This window comes from Ambystoma mexicanum, chromosome 2p (genome assembly GCF_040938575.1).
Source record: "Ambystoma mexicanum isolate Mex_15411 chromosome 2p, UKY_AmexF1_1, whole genome shotgun sequence".
Classification (NCBI taxonomy): Eukaryota; Metazoa; Chordata; class Amphibia; order Caudata; family Ambystomatidae; genus Ambystoma; species Ambystoma mexicanum.
The window spans coordinates 313,972,995-313,990,290 of record NC_090923.1 but is presented as its reverse complement, the minus strand read 5'-3'; the positions used below and the strand labels follow the sequence as shown (position 1 = coordinate 313,990,290).

Sequence of the window (17,296 nt, the reverse complement as noted above, 5' to 3'; positions counted from 1 at the left end):
ACCGTCTCATGCACGATACGACAGAATATAGGTTTTCGAGTTTGCCAATGAACGGCCATTTTGATGTAACAAGAATCGCCATTTTGTTTTCTAACCATTGGTCATTGCTTTCTGTTCCTATTGCTTCGCAGTATATTTTTCGCTTACACTGCTCGACTGTGGAACATTGTTGTCTGTATGTGAAAAGGACAAGGCCGCAGGGCCGAGAGGATAACAAGAGTTCGCTGAAACACAAACGTAGGCAGCACCAGGAAGAATGCCCGGCTCCCTCCCTGTTGCCTTGAAGCAGAGCTGCAGGGCATTTAATCATTTCACAGCTGCCAGCCAGCCTCGTTATATGGTAGAATATGTTAGCATAATACCGCTAAAGGCTTGAATTATGCTTTTCTAACGGCCCCGCTTTGCTGAGCCCGCTAAGAGCATGTCGGCTCCCAGGACGCGAATAGCACCTGATAGATAACAAGGTACGGAATGCAACTCCCCCCCCTGTATGTAGTTCACTTCCAAGAACAGAAGCGCTGTGTTCTATTCAATAACCGAAAGATGCCTACGCACTCACAAATTGCAAATTGTTACTAGAATAGATGTTTGAAGGTGTCATAGTGGTCGGAGATGTCCATCATCACACCAAGTTCAAAGAAACCCAATAAAGAGGGGTGTTAAACATGTCATAGCTGATTGTTTGGTATGCATTTTGTAAATATGTAACTGATGTACGTAATTCACTCTCTTGCGTCCCTCGAGGTCTAGAGATACATGTCGTGGGGCGTGAGACCGAGTTGGCCAACTGAGACTTTTGCTTTGCAATAAAACCCTAGCTTTGGGAATACAACCTTGTGTCTGGCGTCTCTATCGTGTGTGGTGACCCGCCTTGTTTCCATAGACGTCAGGGTCGCCTGCGGGTCCCTTTCAATGTGGGTCCTTAGAGGGTAGGCACTGTCCCCTGGGGAGGTGGTGATGGGTATCATTAGTGGGGTTGTGACATTACTCAGTATCTGACATGCATGCATGTGCTGTTGCATTTATATTCACCGAGCAGCCATGTATCGCCATGCCGCCCAGCTTCTAGGTCCCGGTTTAGGGTTGACATTCTGTAAATAAAACTGTCGTGGGTGGACCCTGGATAGTTGGCATATACTGAGGTGATGATTCCCTTGGCATCACATACTACCTGGACGTTGATGGAATGCCAGTGCTTGCGGTTTCTATAGATGTGCTCTGATGCCCTGGGGGGACGTAGAGCCACATGGGTGCAATCAATGGCACCTAGGACTTTGGGGAATTGTGCCACCCTGTAGAAATCCTGGACGGCAGCCTGCCTTTCTACAGGTGTTCTGGGCAGGTATATGTGCCTGCGGACGGATGGGCGTGCAGTCATGATGGCCAAGACCTGGTGTAGGCAGCATGACTGCGTGGCCTGTGACACCCCCCCACTATAGCACTTGTCCGCTGAAATGATCCAGTGGCCAAGAAGTGCAGTACATTGAGGACCTTCTCCAGGGGGCTGAGTGCTTGGGAGCACAGGGTGGGTGATGTGAGGTCATCTCCCACTCACTGTATTATGTGAGGTGGAAACCTGTACCTCCCATACACGTGGTCATCAGGCATCCCAAAAAGGCTGGTTCTGGGTGTGAAAATTCTGGGCCTGACTATCCTCCTCCTCCTGCGGTATCCCACGACCACTGCTGCTAGGAACGGTATATTCATACTGGCGTCTGAGCTTGTTTGTTGTTTGCGCGCACATTTATGCTGTGCGGGTCCATGTACGCCTGCTTCCTGCTGGCGTACGTGTTCCCGGATTAGCGCGTCTTTTTTGGCACACGCGTTAGCCCTGTTCGAATCCATGAATACTTGTTTTGAACATGTGTGTGTGGGCGTGACGCCCACATTTTCACGCGTTGTTCCCCATTCCGCGTGTCACGCCCTCTGTTCCTCCTACTTTTGTTGTGTGCGCCGCGCTATGTGCGATTTCGCTGTGTGCGTAGCGCACACTGTTTGGAGACGTGTGCGCCACTCAGAATTTTGGCGCACATCCTGGGATTTACACGCGCACGGACTTCCATGAATCGCTGTGCGCGGGTTTCGCTGCGATTTTTCGCACTGGCACTGCGATTTGCACGCTTTCGCACGCTTGCGCTGACAATTTCAGCGCACATTAATTCCATGAATTGGCCCCTTTATCTGGATCTGTTATCAGTTTGCTAAATTAAGTGTAGATTCGTCAAATGGCACCTCCTTTATAAGCCTTTACATTATTTTGGGACCCCCTCTCAAATTCTTCCCCCCTCTTGACTGAATCCCACCAAACTTGGCAAACTCATTCGGAATCAGGTCAGGAATAAAATTACAAAATTTCATGCAGTTTCATTAAGTGGCAGCAAAGTTATAAGCCATCCAAGAACTGCTTTTCACAAACCCTGTAATGCAGAGGTGTCCGCGAACTTCACAGGACTGTTCACAAACATCCGAACCGTTCGTGGGCTTTCACAGTGAAAAACACCAGTTTTTTTCTTCTTGCATCCATATCCCATCCCATCCTCATCACCCCTCACACCTCCTCAGAGATTATTTTATAAGTTTGACAAGTGCAATGTTGTGTTTTTTATTCGTTTTTACCGCGATGTCCGTGGACACTGGCCGCTCTCCACAAATCCAAGATGGCGGGCGTTTCCATAAATCTGACGCACTTGATGCTTTTCACCATCCAATCAGTGGGAGCGTCCGATGTTCGCGGACACAACGTTGCCTTCTAAGCCAATCGGAGTCCTGTCCGTGGAGCGAACAGGGAAGTGTGCCAGCAGAGCGGACATAGATATTACTAATTTTTTGGGACCTACTTTTTGGTCATTTAAAAAAAACAAAAACTACTGGGCAGATTTCCACCAAATTTACAAAAGCACTCTTTCGGGACCAAGCTGCCGCTCCTGCTGCAAATTTGGTGAAAATCCGTCCAACGGTTTGGGCTGTAGGCATGAGCAACGATTTTTCTCCATGCAGTCTATGGGGGAAAAAAAAATGTTGGGGACCCCCCCCCTATAAGTTGGTGAGGATTCCTCCAGGGGCAGCAAAGTTATAAGCCACCCAAAAAGTGCTCTTCCTATATGTTTAGCAACTTAACCATAACCACATGGCCGCTACCGCAGGCCATGTAATGAACTGCTGGTGGACTTCCTCTTAGAAAACGCTAAAGTATGTACAGCTTACGTGGACAGAGTTTAGGGGGAACCCCCATATTGGATAAAGGGTAAAAACCCAAAGATGGGGCCGAAAGGCTCCTGAAATGAGTGCAGTGTACTTTTGAACTGCAATTCAACCGTCCCGAGGATGTCCAACCTATCGACAGGGAATAGTCAAAGCATGTTATTCAGTCATGGAAAATTGTAATGATCTTGATCTGCATTGAACACTCAAACTTTTCAAACGTTCAGATGGTTCATCAAATTATGAACAGCCTTAAAATACAATGGTTTTTGGGTTTAGCTAAATACATTTTTCTGGGCCTACATGCATGTATACGCCAGAAGGTGACCAATGTCAACAGATAGCAATGGAATATGCTCTTTTTATGATTCCACTTATTACATATGCTAGATGAGTAAATACATTCACAAATGTTTACTGTACTTACACGTAGGAGTTGGAGGTAGTAACCGTCTTTTAGGTGACCTTCTTGAGTCATAGAAAATCTGTGAATCATCTTCCTCAAATAAGCCATATGGGTGGTGATAACCCTTGGGTCTTTCATAATCTACATCATTACCTTGGTATCTGTCATGGTAATCATATGTTTGCCTGAGTAAACAAAAAAAGACCATAAAATACATGATTTACGATAAGACACTTTCCACAGACATGCAAACATGCCTACATTCTAGATTTCAGAACATGCCTAGATTCTTTAGGGCTGCAAATCATAAAATGTACTATTTTCTTAGCACCATCGCTTCATGGGATTATACTTGAACACATTTCTTTAACCATTAAATGCATTTTTTCTTTTTTTCTATTCTAGGTAAGGATGATAGTATTATTTATGTTTCACTTTGCTTGTTTTCTTTATTTCAGTTTGGGCTTTTTTCAGCTCCTACTCTACACAGTTACGAGATCTCACTTTTGAGTCTGACTACACTAGACGTGAGCGAGTGAGTTAGTGGATTCTCAAAGAAAGTATATGTATTTGGCGTATATGTGGCCAATTTTTATTTGTTAGGCCATGGATGTGTGAACTCCACCCACATTAGCGTGTAATAATGGCAATAAAAAAGATTTGCATACGTTTCAGAACAATGCACGCTCCCATTCATTATTCATCACTTTTTATTTGTCCCTCCTCGGCATCAAACCAATGCGCTCTTTTCAACAGCCATTAGTACCCTGGGGAGAGGAACTGAGCAATTCCATTGGCTGGAACACAGGCTATACTAGCCAGTAAAAGCCTGCATTCCACCGTAAGCTGCCGTTGCCTCTCCCCAGTCAGCCATTTCTTTTCTGCCCCTCCTATAGACCCCTGTGCCACCCTACCTCCCACCTGACCCAAAAACTCCCTCCTCACACCGCACTTTGTTTACCTGAAGGCTACTGCTTCTGTCACTCACCACACTGCTCCACACCCCCGAGATGGCCAACAGGTGTCATTTTTGGTTTTGGCAAGTTTTTGTGGCCTTGCGCCAAACAATTGCTGAAACCATTGTTACAGAAGAGAGAGAGGGAAAGGGGGTTCTGAACTGAGAATATCTGGATGCTATAGCAACCAGCAATGCCATGACATGAAACTGCCAAACTACAAATATTTATTTCCAAACTCCTCTGCCATACTACCCAATGTGAAGTTCCCTAACAATATTTTCTATATTTGCTTGGAAAATCGGGCTGTTTTTGGGCTACTTTTTGATGCGAGATCTGTTTGATGCATCTGCCTTTCTCTAACCACCAACCCACTCTCTCTACCCCTACCTTCACTCTCTCTACCCACACCTACCCCACAAACTTTACCACCAAATTATCCCTCCACCTCCATAATGTGTGCCGGTTGGTTTTGTTTGGGCTATTTTGTGCTACTTTTGAGAAGTCCTCCCAAGGCTGCTTTGTTCTTCATGTTTTATGCCCCCAAACAAACTACCATCATACACCCACCCACCCAATACCAGTTCGCTCTACCCCCACCCACCCTGCCCTCAACTTCTCTAACTCAACCCCATTCCTCATCGGTTCGCCAGGAGGGCAGGAGCCCGTCTGTGATCCCCGTCTTTCTGTTGCACTGATACCGGCCTGTAACGCTGATGCGCTACTATACCAACACAAAAGCTACTATACGTACTGCCTGGGTAAGGCCACACGCATTGCCCACTAGCAGTGCCCACTGCCCCCACTATCAACCTGCATCCTCCTCCGTGCTACCAACTACGAGATCCCCTCACACGCCGAGACACAGCCACAGTCAACTGTGCAGGCGCCATTGACCGCATGGTGACGCTGGTAATGGCCGCCTCCTGTTGTTGTTTCTAGGTTGCTAAGCAACCTGCCTGCTCCTGATTGGAGAGCAAGGCCCACATCTCCACACCACTGGCATCGGAAGGCGCAAGCCGGCCTCTGCGAAGGCCCCTCTTAAGGCACAGGAAGCCTGTCTGTGCCTGTCCGTGACCGCCGGACCGCCTTTGCCAGAAGACACTGCCTAGACCACAGGCCAGTCGTGAGTACTCTTCTACCCTATCCTCTGTCACTAAGCCTATGAACAACGCTAACGCGCCCACCCACAGCAGACTCCAAGATTGTTGTGCTTCGGCACCACTGACATTTTCCTGATTCATATCGGCCATATGCACAACCGTAACCGCTAATAACATTGCAAACTGTATTATGTCAATATAAAAGAGCTACTCACATAAGCCTTACACCACAGCCTGCTGCCATCCTCGCAACTACTTCCCGCACCGCTATTGCCCTACTTATCTGTCTTTAGACAGTACCGCCTCTATTTTTTTACCGACACGAGGCGCAGCCCACCTTTGCCTAAATATACTTAAATATCTAGTTGAACCAGCATCTTCCATATTTGCCATCTGCACCGACACTGCATTTGAATCAGCCCACCTATGCCTTATATGTTATTTGCACAGGCACTGCATTTGAATTAGCCTACCCATGCCTTATCTGTTATTTGCACAGGCACTGCATTTGAATTAGCCCACCTATGCCTTATTTGTTATTTGCACAGGCACTGCATTTGAATTAGCCCACCTATGCCTTATTTGTTATTTGCACAGGCACTGCATTTGAATTAGCCTACATATGCCTTATTTGTTATTTGCACAGGCACTGCACTTAAATTAGCCCACCTATGCATTATTTGTTATTTGCACAGGCACTGCATTTGAATTAGCCTACCTATGCCTTATCTGTTATTTGCACAGGCACTGCATTTGAATTAGCCCACCTATGCCTTATTTGTTATTTGCACAGGCAATGCATTTGAATTAGCCTACCCACGCCTTATTTGGTACTGTAGCATCCTGCTATCTGCCCACTGACCCTGCTAGCTGCTACCTGTCCACTTGATGCTGCTACCAGTAGTAAGCTGTGCTCTACCCTACCCGAGACAATTAACACCTATAAGCCAGACCAGCATAGTGCAGATCACCAAACCATCCAGCCCATACCCTAATAAGCACCAGCTCTGTTCAAAACCACCACGCCCAATGCTGCTAACTCTCCTAACCATCATCATGTTCCCATTCTGCATAATACCAAACTCCCTATACAGAAGGTCATTTCACCTCGTTCAACGGTGGACTCGTTAGACTAGGTTGCCAACGCTACAACCCCATTCCCTGCCCCACGCCTTTCCTCCCTTCCCTCCCCCCTTTCCCTTCACAAATGCACACTACAACACTGACAACATCTCAAACACCACCCCAAAAGTCCCCTCCACTCCCTCCCGACACAACTCTCTATCCCCGGCATGCAACACAACCAACCACAAAACCATTCCCTCTCAGGGACTAAATAGATTAAATAGACTTAGAGCTACGCCCAGACCCATCACTAACAAAGACACCAGCACCAAATTAGCCTTATCCACTAACAATATACCATCTAAAACCTCCGTCAGGAAACAAAACAATCCTCCGGTAGTAGCCAAAAACAAATCTCAGCTCCCTAACCTAGGAACCACACCCACCACTCAGCCCACGCCTCCGATCAGTGGTGCACTCATCAATGCTCGCTGTCTATGTGCTAATACCATAGAAATCCATGACCTTATCGTAGATCAACAACTTGACCTTTTAGTAGTCACCGAAACCTGGCTACACCCAGCGGCAGGACCTCTACTAGCTATTGCCATCCCCCCAGGGTACAGTATCCATAGAACAGACGGAATGACCTCCAAGGAGGCGGAGTGGCAATAATAGCTAGAACAGCTCTGCAATTCAGAGCTAGCCCTCTGGAACAAGTACAGGGTTATGAACTTCTTCTAGCCAAATTCTCCCCCAACCCTAAAACTATTACTAACTTCCTAGTAATATACAGATTGCCCAACAAAACTAGCCAGCCGAGTCTAGACATTCCCCTTCTACTCACGCCCCTTATTAAGCCCAAGACTAAATGCATCATCCTAGGTGACATCAACCTAGGTTTCAATGATGCTCTTGACAAGAACGCGACCGCCTTCCACACAGCCATGTCAGACATGAACTTTACCCAGCTGATTAACAAACCTACTCATTCCAAAGGCAGGACACTAGACTGGATCCTATCCCTCAATTCACAAGTTACTATAGAGTCAATCCTCCCGGTAGCCTGGTCAGACCATTCTATCATCACTTTTACCCTGGAATATAAAACCACTGACTACACCAGCCCCAAGGCACCCGATACCTTTGAAGCTAGAAATATCAAAAAACCTACAGTTGACAACCTTTCACCCACCCTTCAACTGATCCTAGCCAATGTCACCCCGAACACCAACAACCCTAACTACCTAGCAAATTGCTATCAACAAAGCCTCACTAGTACCATTGATCTACTTGCTCCCGACACCACTAAAACGCGGAAATCCGATAAACGATCCTGTTTCTGGTTTGACGAGAAACTAGTCACCCTCAGACGTGCCAAAAGATCACTCGAGCACCTACAAAGGAAAACTAATACTAACAAATCAGCACAGGAATTCATAAAAGCCAACAAAAAATATAAAACAGCCATAATCTCGCACAAAGCTAATGCCCTTAATACACGCATAACCAACGCCAACTCTGACAGCAAAGAACTCTTCTCCATTCTCAGAGAGCTTGAGAACCCCTGACAAGTGACAGCACCCCATAATTTCAGCAGTGCCAGGTGCACCACAATACAAAATGCGCTAGCTTCCAAAATTACTCTTCTTCAGAACAAAATAGACAGCAAAAAAACACTCCTCGCAGGAAAAACTCTACCCAACTTAACAGCCAGCACTCCCACGTTGACCACTTCCAGTCATTCCAATTTACCCCAGTCACCAACAAAGAAGTACTTGATACCATCAGAAAACTCAAAGCTTTCAACTGCAAAGAAGACCAATTCCCCTCACATCTAGTCAAACTATGCGCCCACACACTATCACCCATCATCACGGAATTTGTTAATGCATCCTTTAGCTCAAATACAGTTCCCACCAGCATCAAAAAAGCCTGGGTGACTCCCCTCCTTAAAAAACCAACCCTGGACCCCTCAATCCCCACCAACTACAGACCCATAAGTACTGTTCCATTTCTACTGAAAATTATCGATAAAATTGCCTACTCACAAATTCAAAATCACTTAGAACAGCACCAACTGCTAGGCGACCGTCAGTCAGGATTTCGCCCTAACCATAGCACCGAAACAGCCCTACTTGACCTAAAGATCCAAATGGATGCTTCGAGAGAGTCAGGCAAACTCTGCCTACTCATGCTCCTTGACCTCTCCGCAGCTTTTGACCTGGTCGACCATGACAAACTCTGCACCTCCCTAAACAACAACTTCAACCTATCCAATAATGCCACAGAGTGGATCAAATCTTTCCTCGCAGATAGGACCTCAAGAGTTGCCATTGGAAAAGAATCAGCAGAACCTATACCAGTCCAGCTAGGTGTTCTTCAAGGCTCTTGTCTCACCCCAACCTTATACAATGCCTACACCAAACAGCTATTTGCAGCATTGGACGCTATGGGTGTCATCTACACCAACTTCGCTGATGACACCCAGATCCTTATCCCACTAACAGGCAACCATGAGCAAGACTCCCTGATCATTAATGAAATATATGCAATCATCCAAAACTGGATGGCAAACAACTCCCTCTGTCTTAACGATGACAAAACAGAGTTACTCATACTAGGTTCATCGTCCAAACTCACCACCCTTAAACCAATATACTCATCATTCATCATCGACGGAACCACAATCCCAGTGCTCAAACAAGTAAAGACCTTAGGGGTTTACCTTGACGCGACACTCACTATGACTAAGCAGGTAAACACTCTAGCCTCCTCTACCTCCCACGCAGCCAAACTCATTTCTCTCAGTCGCAAATTCCTAACACCAGAAAATTGCATTACACTTGCAATAGCGCTCATACTATCAAAGCTCGACTACTGTAATATCCTCTTCCTAGGCACGTCCATCACCAACCTAGCCAAACTCCAACTCTTGCAGAACAAAGCCCTCCGAGCTACACTAGGCTTAAAAAAAAACGATCACATATCTAATATCAGGAGACAAAACCACTGGCTTCACATCAAAGTTAGAATTCTCTTCAAAACCCTTTGCATCTCTCACAAATGTATTACCAATAAAGCTCCTAAATACCCCCTCAACACACTCTCCAAGAAACACCATACCAGACTGCTAAGATCTAACAACAGCGAAACCTTGTAATCCCTCGCTACAAAAGAGAAAAAGCAGGAGGCAGCAGTTTTAAAGTACTCGCTCCTAGACATTGGAATACCCTACCTATCAACATCAAGAGGGAACAATCATTCCCACAATTCAAAAAACGACTTAAAACATGGTTATTCAACCAATATTAAATTGAGCCCTAACACCACGCTCCCTATTCTCACACCCACACTGTAGACTAAAGTATCCAAACTGGAGATAATCAGAATTGTATAGTGTAATGTGTAACTATTATTGTACTGCTTCTTTAATATGTTGCTTTAATGACTGTCTAATTACCACGATTTTACCGATTCTGAATGTATATACGCCGTGATACCTCAGGGTCTGGGCGTACAACAAATGTAATAAATAAATAAAGAAATAAAGAAAAACCACCCACCCTGCCCCCACCTTTTCTACCCATACCCCCAACTTGTATAGTCTCCACCCAACCTACCTGCACTCTAACCCCACCCAACATACCTTTTCTCTATCTAACCACAAACACCCTTCCCCCACTCTCTACCACCACTCACACTATATCCACCCCCTACCCACTCTACCCCCACCCACTCAACAACAAGCTCAAGTCTTTCCACACCCACCCTACCCCGTTTCTCCACCCCATCCACCCTACCCCCTCTACCTCGACTCACCCACACACTATACCCCCTCTCTCTACCCCCATTCACCCAACCACACTGCCTCCACTCTCTCTACCCCCCACCAACCCTACCCCCGCTCTAGCTACTTCCACTCACCCTACATCCACTATCTCTATTCCCACCCACACTACCCCCACTCACCCTAACCCCTACTCTCTCTGCCCCCACCCAGCGTACGCCCTACTTTCTCTACACCCACCCACTCTACCTCCACTCTCTCTACACCCACCTGCCCTACCTTCACTCTCTTTACTTCACATCACCCACCCTATACCCACACATTTACCCTCAGGCCCCAGTCTCTCTACCTCCACCCACCATACTCCCACCCTCTTTACCCCCACCCTTGTTACCCCCACCTAACCTACCCCCACTCTCTCTACCCTCCACCCACCCACAATACACCCACTCTCTCTAACCCCTCCTCTATCACACTCTCGCTTTATTGCTCACCATTTCACTCTCGACCTTTCTGACTTATATTTCCTCTCTCAATCGCTTCCTCCCTTGCTACATTCTCATTCTCTTGCCCCCCCCCCACCCTTATCGCATCCTTCTTTGAAACTTTGCACTCTACTTCCTGCACCCTGGTGTCTATAAATGCAAAATGCAAAGAGCAGCAGTAAAAGCCAAAACCGTTGGCTTTGCCAATGCGTGTTTTAAAGGAAATTGGGCTGCACTATATTAGCACTGTGGCAGGAGCCCTGATGGTTAATCTACACGTTGGTGGGCGGCCTTGACCCGTAAGAATCCTAAGTCCATGCATCTCAGGTTTTGCTCATGTCTTGCATGGCTCGAGTTACCGGCTGTTACCAGACAAGCACACTTCCAACACATTGATGAATTCTACAATGAAAACAAGAACAGTTCATAATCCGCAGGCTGTTATAAGAATGTCCCTGCTTTCTATGATGCACATTCAGCAAACATGTACTGGCACACATAGCTGTGATAATATGGATGTGTGCTGGCATTTTCAACTTAGATGTGATGAAGAGGTTAGTGATGAAGAGGTTAGTTGATGCCTATGGCTCCATCAGTTTTAGGGGTTGGATATTACCGAGTAGATGCCATTCCTACCCGACCACCTCACCATGGATTTGGTTGACCGGTGTCAGGTACAATTTCCACTTGAACACCAATTCCTCAATTGTGTCTGCTGTGCAGAATAAAAGGACATCACATTTCTTAGCTGTGTTTTAGGCTTGGGAAGGTGCCACAGAGCCAATTAGGGGACACTGATTTTTAGAAGAGAGGTTAACTGGAATCAGCACTCCCGTCATCACTGCTCATATTATTGCTCTGGAGATGGGGAGGGGATGACAAATAGATGGGGCTCAGTTTACATTGGGCCTCATTACGAGGCTGGCGGTAGCCGTGCCTGTCACACAGGCACAGCCGCCCCCTGTATTTATTTTTCTCGCACGCCCAGAAATGGCCAATTACCGGGTCATTACGGCCTTGCCGGACCCGGTATTTGCCCATTCCTGGGCGCTAGAAGACATGTTTCCCCATTCCCATTTGAGCCCTATAGGGCTCCGACATGCTCTGCTCGCAGGTGCCGGTACGGCTGCCAGCTCATACCTGGCGGCCGCAAAGGCACCCGTGAGCAGAACTCTTAGTTTGCTGGTCCAGGAACTACGGTACTGGCATGCTTACCGGTACCGTAGTTCCAGGACCGTCAAACTTATAATGAGGCCCATTGTCTCTATTTTACGGGTAGTATAGCTCTGTGGCAATATGCTCGTCTTGGAAGCTAGACAACGCAGAGCAACACAGGTCCGAATATCGGGTCTGAGCTTAGAAACCTCTTCGGTTTTAAGCACGTTATAAATAACCAATTATAATTACCTGTTTCCTGACAACATGCTCTCCTCTTCATAATATTCCTCTTCGCTGTAATATTCTTGCTCACCCAGGTAAGGATCTTCAGTGCTGTAGTCCTGGAAGTCAGGATCGTCACAGAAAATAGCTGGCAAATTACCATCACCTGTACTTGACCTGTAGTGATGTGATGAATTATTGGGACAGACATCAGGTCACATTCTGAAACTACAGACAGCCATTTCCAGCAATTTCCATTCAAAGAAATATGAGATTTTAAATGAGCAGTACTAAATTAAGTTAACTGAACAATGACCCAACGATATTTAGAACATTTAGATTGTAATTATTTTATGAATTCCAGATTTGTATTTCCTATCCAACTATTGCCAATCTTTTTCATCTTTAAATTGTTCAAAAACAATGTCTTTATGTGCTTCTTCCATCAGTTGACAGAATTCCCCCAGTCCCTGATAGAGCTAGGTTATAATCATCACACAGACACCGTCGCGCAATAATAATGGATTTACAATGGTCCCTTTTTGGAAAGTGGAGTCAACATGCACATTTCGCAAAGCTACTGTTTATTTATTTGGTATTTGGATATGCCTACAGGCTATGAGAGTGATATAGCTGAACTTCACAGAAATATCAACACATTGAAATTACACTGAGGCCTACAATATAGCCATATCGACCTCAGGGATTGAACAGATGTTGAAGTACAATAGGGAAGCAAAGTGATGGGGTGCATTAGAGGGCACAACTACATGTATGCATGGCCGACACTGAATGATCAAGCACTAGGATAAATAATTGTGTGGGCAGAGTGTGAGAGTCAGTTAAGGTGTGTTAATTACCTATTTTTAAGGTTATATATTTATGCACTTCCCAAATGACAGAAATGTGTGCTTTTTCTGATTCTAGAAGGAAGTGTTACCAAAGGTCTTGGGAGGATGCTCTGGCTCACTGATTAAGCTTATCTGTTGGGTTTGTGAGAAACCAGAAGGTGTCTCACCCACTAGTCTCCGGGGATCTGTCATCCAGGCGGCCAGGACATGGCCATCACTTTGGGATCCAGTTCCTGGGGGTGGACCAGTGCAGAAGGATCACCTTGGTAAGGGGTTTTTGGGGAGGGGGAGTGGGACACCGGATGGTGAGGCACTGTATCCCCTTCACTGTAACACCTTTACCCCATCCTAGCAGTTAGGATATTTAGAAACGTAACCCCATGCCCCTTTTACAACGCAAACACTTTCTTACAGACATCCTGCTATGAGAGAAAATGGACTAACACCCGAGCCGTATACCTCACGTGTCCCAATACAATCGTCAGGCAAGGTCAGGCAATTACTGACCATCACAAACACCTGACTTCCATTACATTTCCCCGCACGTATAAAAGACAGAGCAAAAGAGCACACTCTGAGCGAGGCAAAGCACATGAGGAAACAGCAGTTCCAAGATGTCAGTTTAAAAAGAGGAGAAAGACGAAGAAATAGAAAGGGATCACAAGGAGGGAAGGTCCCTTGACCTTTTCGACAAGGAACCGTTACTTTCACGAAGCCTCAGGAATAGAAAATGTAAGACCAGGAAACCAGGCCGAGGAATCCTGCATTGTGTGTCGGAGGTACCCGGGGCCCTCCTGCGTCGATAATCATGGCGGGGAGAATCGCCAGCTGCTGTGGTACTGTCTTTGGCTTCAACAACAAAGCAGCGTCAGTGAAATCAACACAGCCGGTGAGTTGGTGAGACCGATACAAGACCGGTTTGTGATGAAGCCAAGGTTGCAAGCAGCAACATTGTATGGCGAGCGCTGGAACGAACATTGTAAGAAATATGTGTGATAACCCTTGCGAGTAAAATTGAACTGCAGATGAGTGATTTACCTTTGAAACCAATATACAATACCTTTGACAGAGTGGTCCGGCACTGCGTGTGTGCTCAATCGAATGGTCGCTGTAAGGTATCCAGCTGAGAGTTGATAAAAGTGAAAGAGTGGCAAACGATTGTGAATCGAAGTGGTCCTGCAACGGGTCAAGAAAAATCCTGCCCACAATCGAAAGTCTTCGATGTTGATACAGTAAAGAAAGTTGAAGGCAAAGTAGATAAAGTTGGTCCGGTCCCAGCAGAGGGAGATGAATTGAAAGCTTTATGTTAAAGCAAGTCTGTGTTAAAGTAGATAAATTGGTCAGAGCCCGGCGGAGGGAGAATGATTGAAGATTTTGTCTCAAAGTGGATCTGAGCCCGGCGGAGGGGGATCTGAGGTGAATAGTAAATCACCTAAGAAAATTGTGTATATGTGAAATACAAAGGCAAAGGAACTTTATTGTTTGTTTGTTGTGTCAGGCCCTATGAAAGAAGAGACTTTGAAGGACAAAGAGACTTTGGCACAGAAGGCAATGATGTTGAAGTTTTGAACTGCACCCTTGTGCTAGAGAAGCCAGAGACTGTGCTAAGCTCGAGTGTGCCGCCTTGTCCCGTGCTGAAAACCTGGGGAAGGGAAGCCAACGGCTTGAATATCCTGACATAATTTCTTTAACACTTTTCTTTTGCATAACATTACTTGCCACATTATTTGTATTTAGAGGTAAGGATTGGCAATTGGTTGATTAGTATAGGCCCTTTTATTTTGACAAGACATTACTAGGACTGTGTTATTATGTGATGGTCGTAGTTTGCTCTCATCTTTAGATTTAGGATTAGATAGGCATTTCAAACCCAATTGAAGTTCAATAAACACCCTTTAACTGTTGTCACTTGTGTCTGTCTTCATGTTGATACCAGGCCTTCCTTACACGTTCTTCAGAATCACGTCCCCGTTGGACTTGGGGTAGCCTTCCTTTCTGGTTGGGATACAATTGTAATTTAGGAGGAAAGGTTTATTCATTTAGAGATCTTCATTTTTGATGCAAGAGTTTAAATGATACTGTGCCGTCAACGGGGAGCTGATTTAATATTTTTCTATTCAAATTTTTATTGAGGTATTAAGCATAACAAAATTGTAACAACAATGCGTGTGCCATTCATAGGTGCAACATCGAGACTAAATCTGAGTGTGAGTATTGCATCGTTGCGCCAATAGCTGCCTGTAATGTAGACTTATCTTGGCAGTAAATCTCTAAAATTAAACGATGCCAGCTTAATATCAGATATGAACAAAAGGATGAACATAAACATTAAGAACACATATGAATGTGGAAGTACAGCGTGTTGTGATGCATGAATCAAATAATTAGCTATTACAACAGTGAAAAGGATGTCATCTCACAGGGCTTGTGATGTATCCGGGAGCTATCGTGCTGGCTCACATAAGTAATAAGAGGGGCCCATTCTTGGAGATATCGCGCTGATTCCCCCCTAATTGTTGCCTCTATTTTGTGCATTGCCGCTACATATCAGATCCTGGACCACCATTCCTTAATATCCGGGGGGAGTGGGGACTTCCAATTCTTTGCTATAACCACGTTTGCTGCAACAACAAAACATTATTATTAGTTTAGACCCCTTTGATTCCAACTTGTAGTGACCCTGCAGATCTTCATCCCCTAATAGTATCACCAGGGGGTCCGCTACTAAGTCTAGTCTCATAATTATTTTAATCTGGGCCAGCACCTCCTTCCAAAACACCTGTGTGACTGGGAACAAGTAAAAAAGGTATCCGTAGCATTGGAACATCTCCAACAGCATGTGGGGTTCATTTTATTCAAGCATTCTGGGGTTGAATACCATCGTAGCAGCAGCTTAACACCATTCACCTTGAGGTGGACTGATTTGGAGTATTTCCCTGTCCTAGTCCATACCATCAGAAGGACAGAACAGAGTAAAGCTGCAGCAACAGTGAAACACAGTAAGGAGAGTTGTGGGGTGGGGGGAGCAGCTGTTACAGTGACCCACCGTTCCCCCGTGACTCTAATTAAACCATCCTGCCCAGCTAATTGTGGAATTAATGAAAGTGGATACTCTGGGAGGGAGGTCCTCGCCATCGAAGAAGTCCCCAGAGAACCCCACCAAAAAAAAGGGGTGTAGCTTAAGGCATAGTTAAAGTGCCACATGCCTTCTTTATTGTCAAGCATTAGAAGCCCTTCTTACAGCATGTCAAGATCATATTATGGCATTGTTTTAATAGACCTCCCAATATCCTCCTCCCACTTGATCATATATGTGTGGGGTGTATTAAACCTTTAGGAATTAAGGAATTGTTTATGGATGATACCAGGCCTTTCGGGAGTTCGCCAATAAATAAATCCTCAAATACGGTAGTGTCCTGTTTCACCTGAACAGCCAGTTTTGTGTTAGCAAGCCAGTGACAGAGTAAAATAGTCTGTTTGCATTGCTCAAAAGATAGGGGTTGTATATTATCAAATTGTTGACCCACCCTGGGCAGACCCACTTCAATCTATCGGGTAAATCTCCTAGTATCTCGTCTAGGGGGAATTCCCAACTATTCCAGATACCAGTGAGGGGGGAGGGGAAAGTGGCTGTACCATATCTGCGGGCTGCCCTATCCCAAAAACCGAATGTTGACATGGTGGTTGGAAGTCCATTTTTGACCATTTAGTATTTTCATGATTATGTAATTTATAAGATAATTGATAATAATAATAATAATTCTTATTGTACATTTATACCTTGCGTTGCAGATCCAATTTGCTTGAGATCTTGAGATCTCCTTTTGGTGTGGCTGCACAGTTATCTCCTGGACTTATTGACAGGATTGCGAAACTAGCCCCCATATAGGGTTGAGATTATGGTAATTACCTTTTCTCCCTTTTTTCAATCAAATGTCACATAACTTGTTGAAACCAATTGACATGGGAGACGTCCCGCTCGCTGCATTCACAGATAATTTTTTAACCAGTATGCAACTGTTACTCATGATGTGTTTCTTTTTCTCTTCTTCTTTTTCC

At 45.4% G+C, this 17,296-nt stretch overlaps 2 protein-coding genes across 6 annotated transcripts in view; one reads left to right on the top strand and one right to left on the bottom strand.

Moving 5' to 3' along the window:
- Window positions 1-17,296, bottom strand: part of CACNA1D (calcium voltage-gated channel subunit alpha1 D) — a 2,225,258-nt gene that overhangs the window by 51,274 nt on the left and 2,156,688 nt on the right. For all 5 annotated transcript variants that reach the window (XM_069643624.1, XM_069643621.1, XM_069643623.1 and 2 more), the window contains 2 exons: window positions 12,414-12,563; window positions 3,629-3,792 (listed from right to left, as the gene is read on the bottom strand). In XM_069643624.1, the coding sequence (XP_069499725.1) occupies window positions 3,629-3,792; window positions 12,414-12,563 (314 nt within the window). The remainder of the gene's footprint in view (window positions 1-3,628; window positions 3,793-12,413; window positions 12,564-17,296) is intronic.
- The window catches only part of CHDH (choline dehydrogenase), a 1,156,730-nt gene that overhangs the window by 1,115,700 nt on the left and 23,734 nt on the right, over window positions 1-17,296 (top strand). The gene's annotated exons all lie outside the window — the stretch shown is intronic.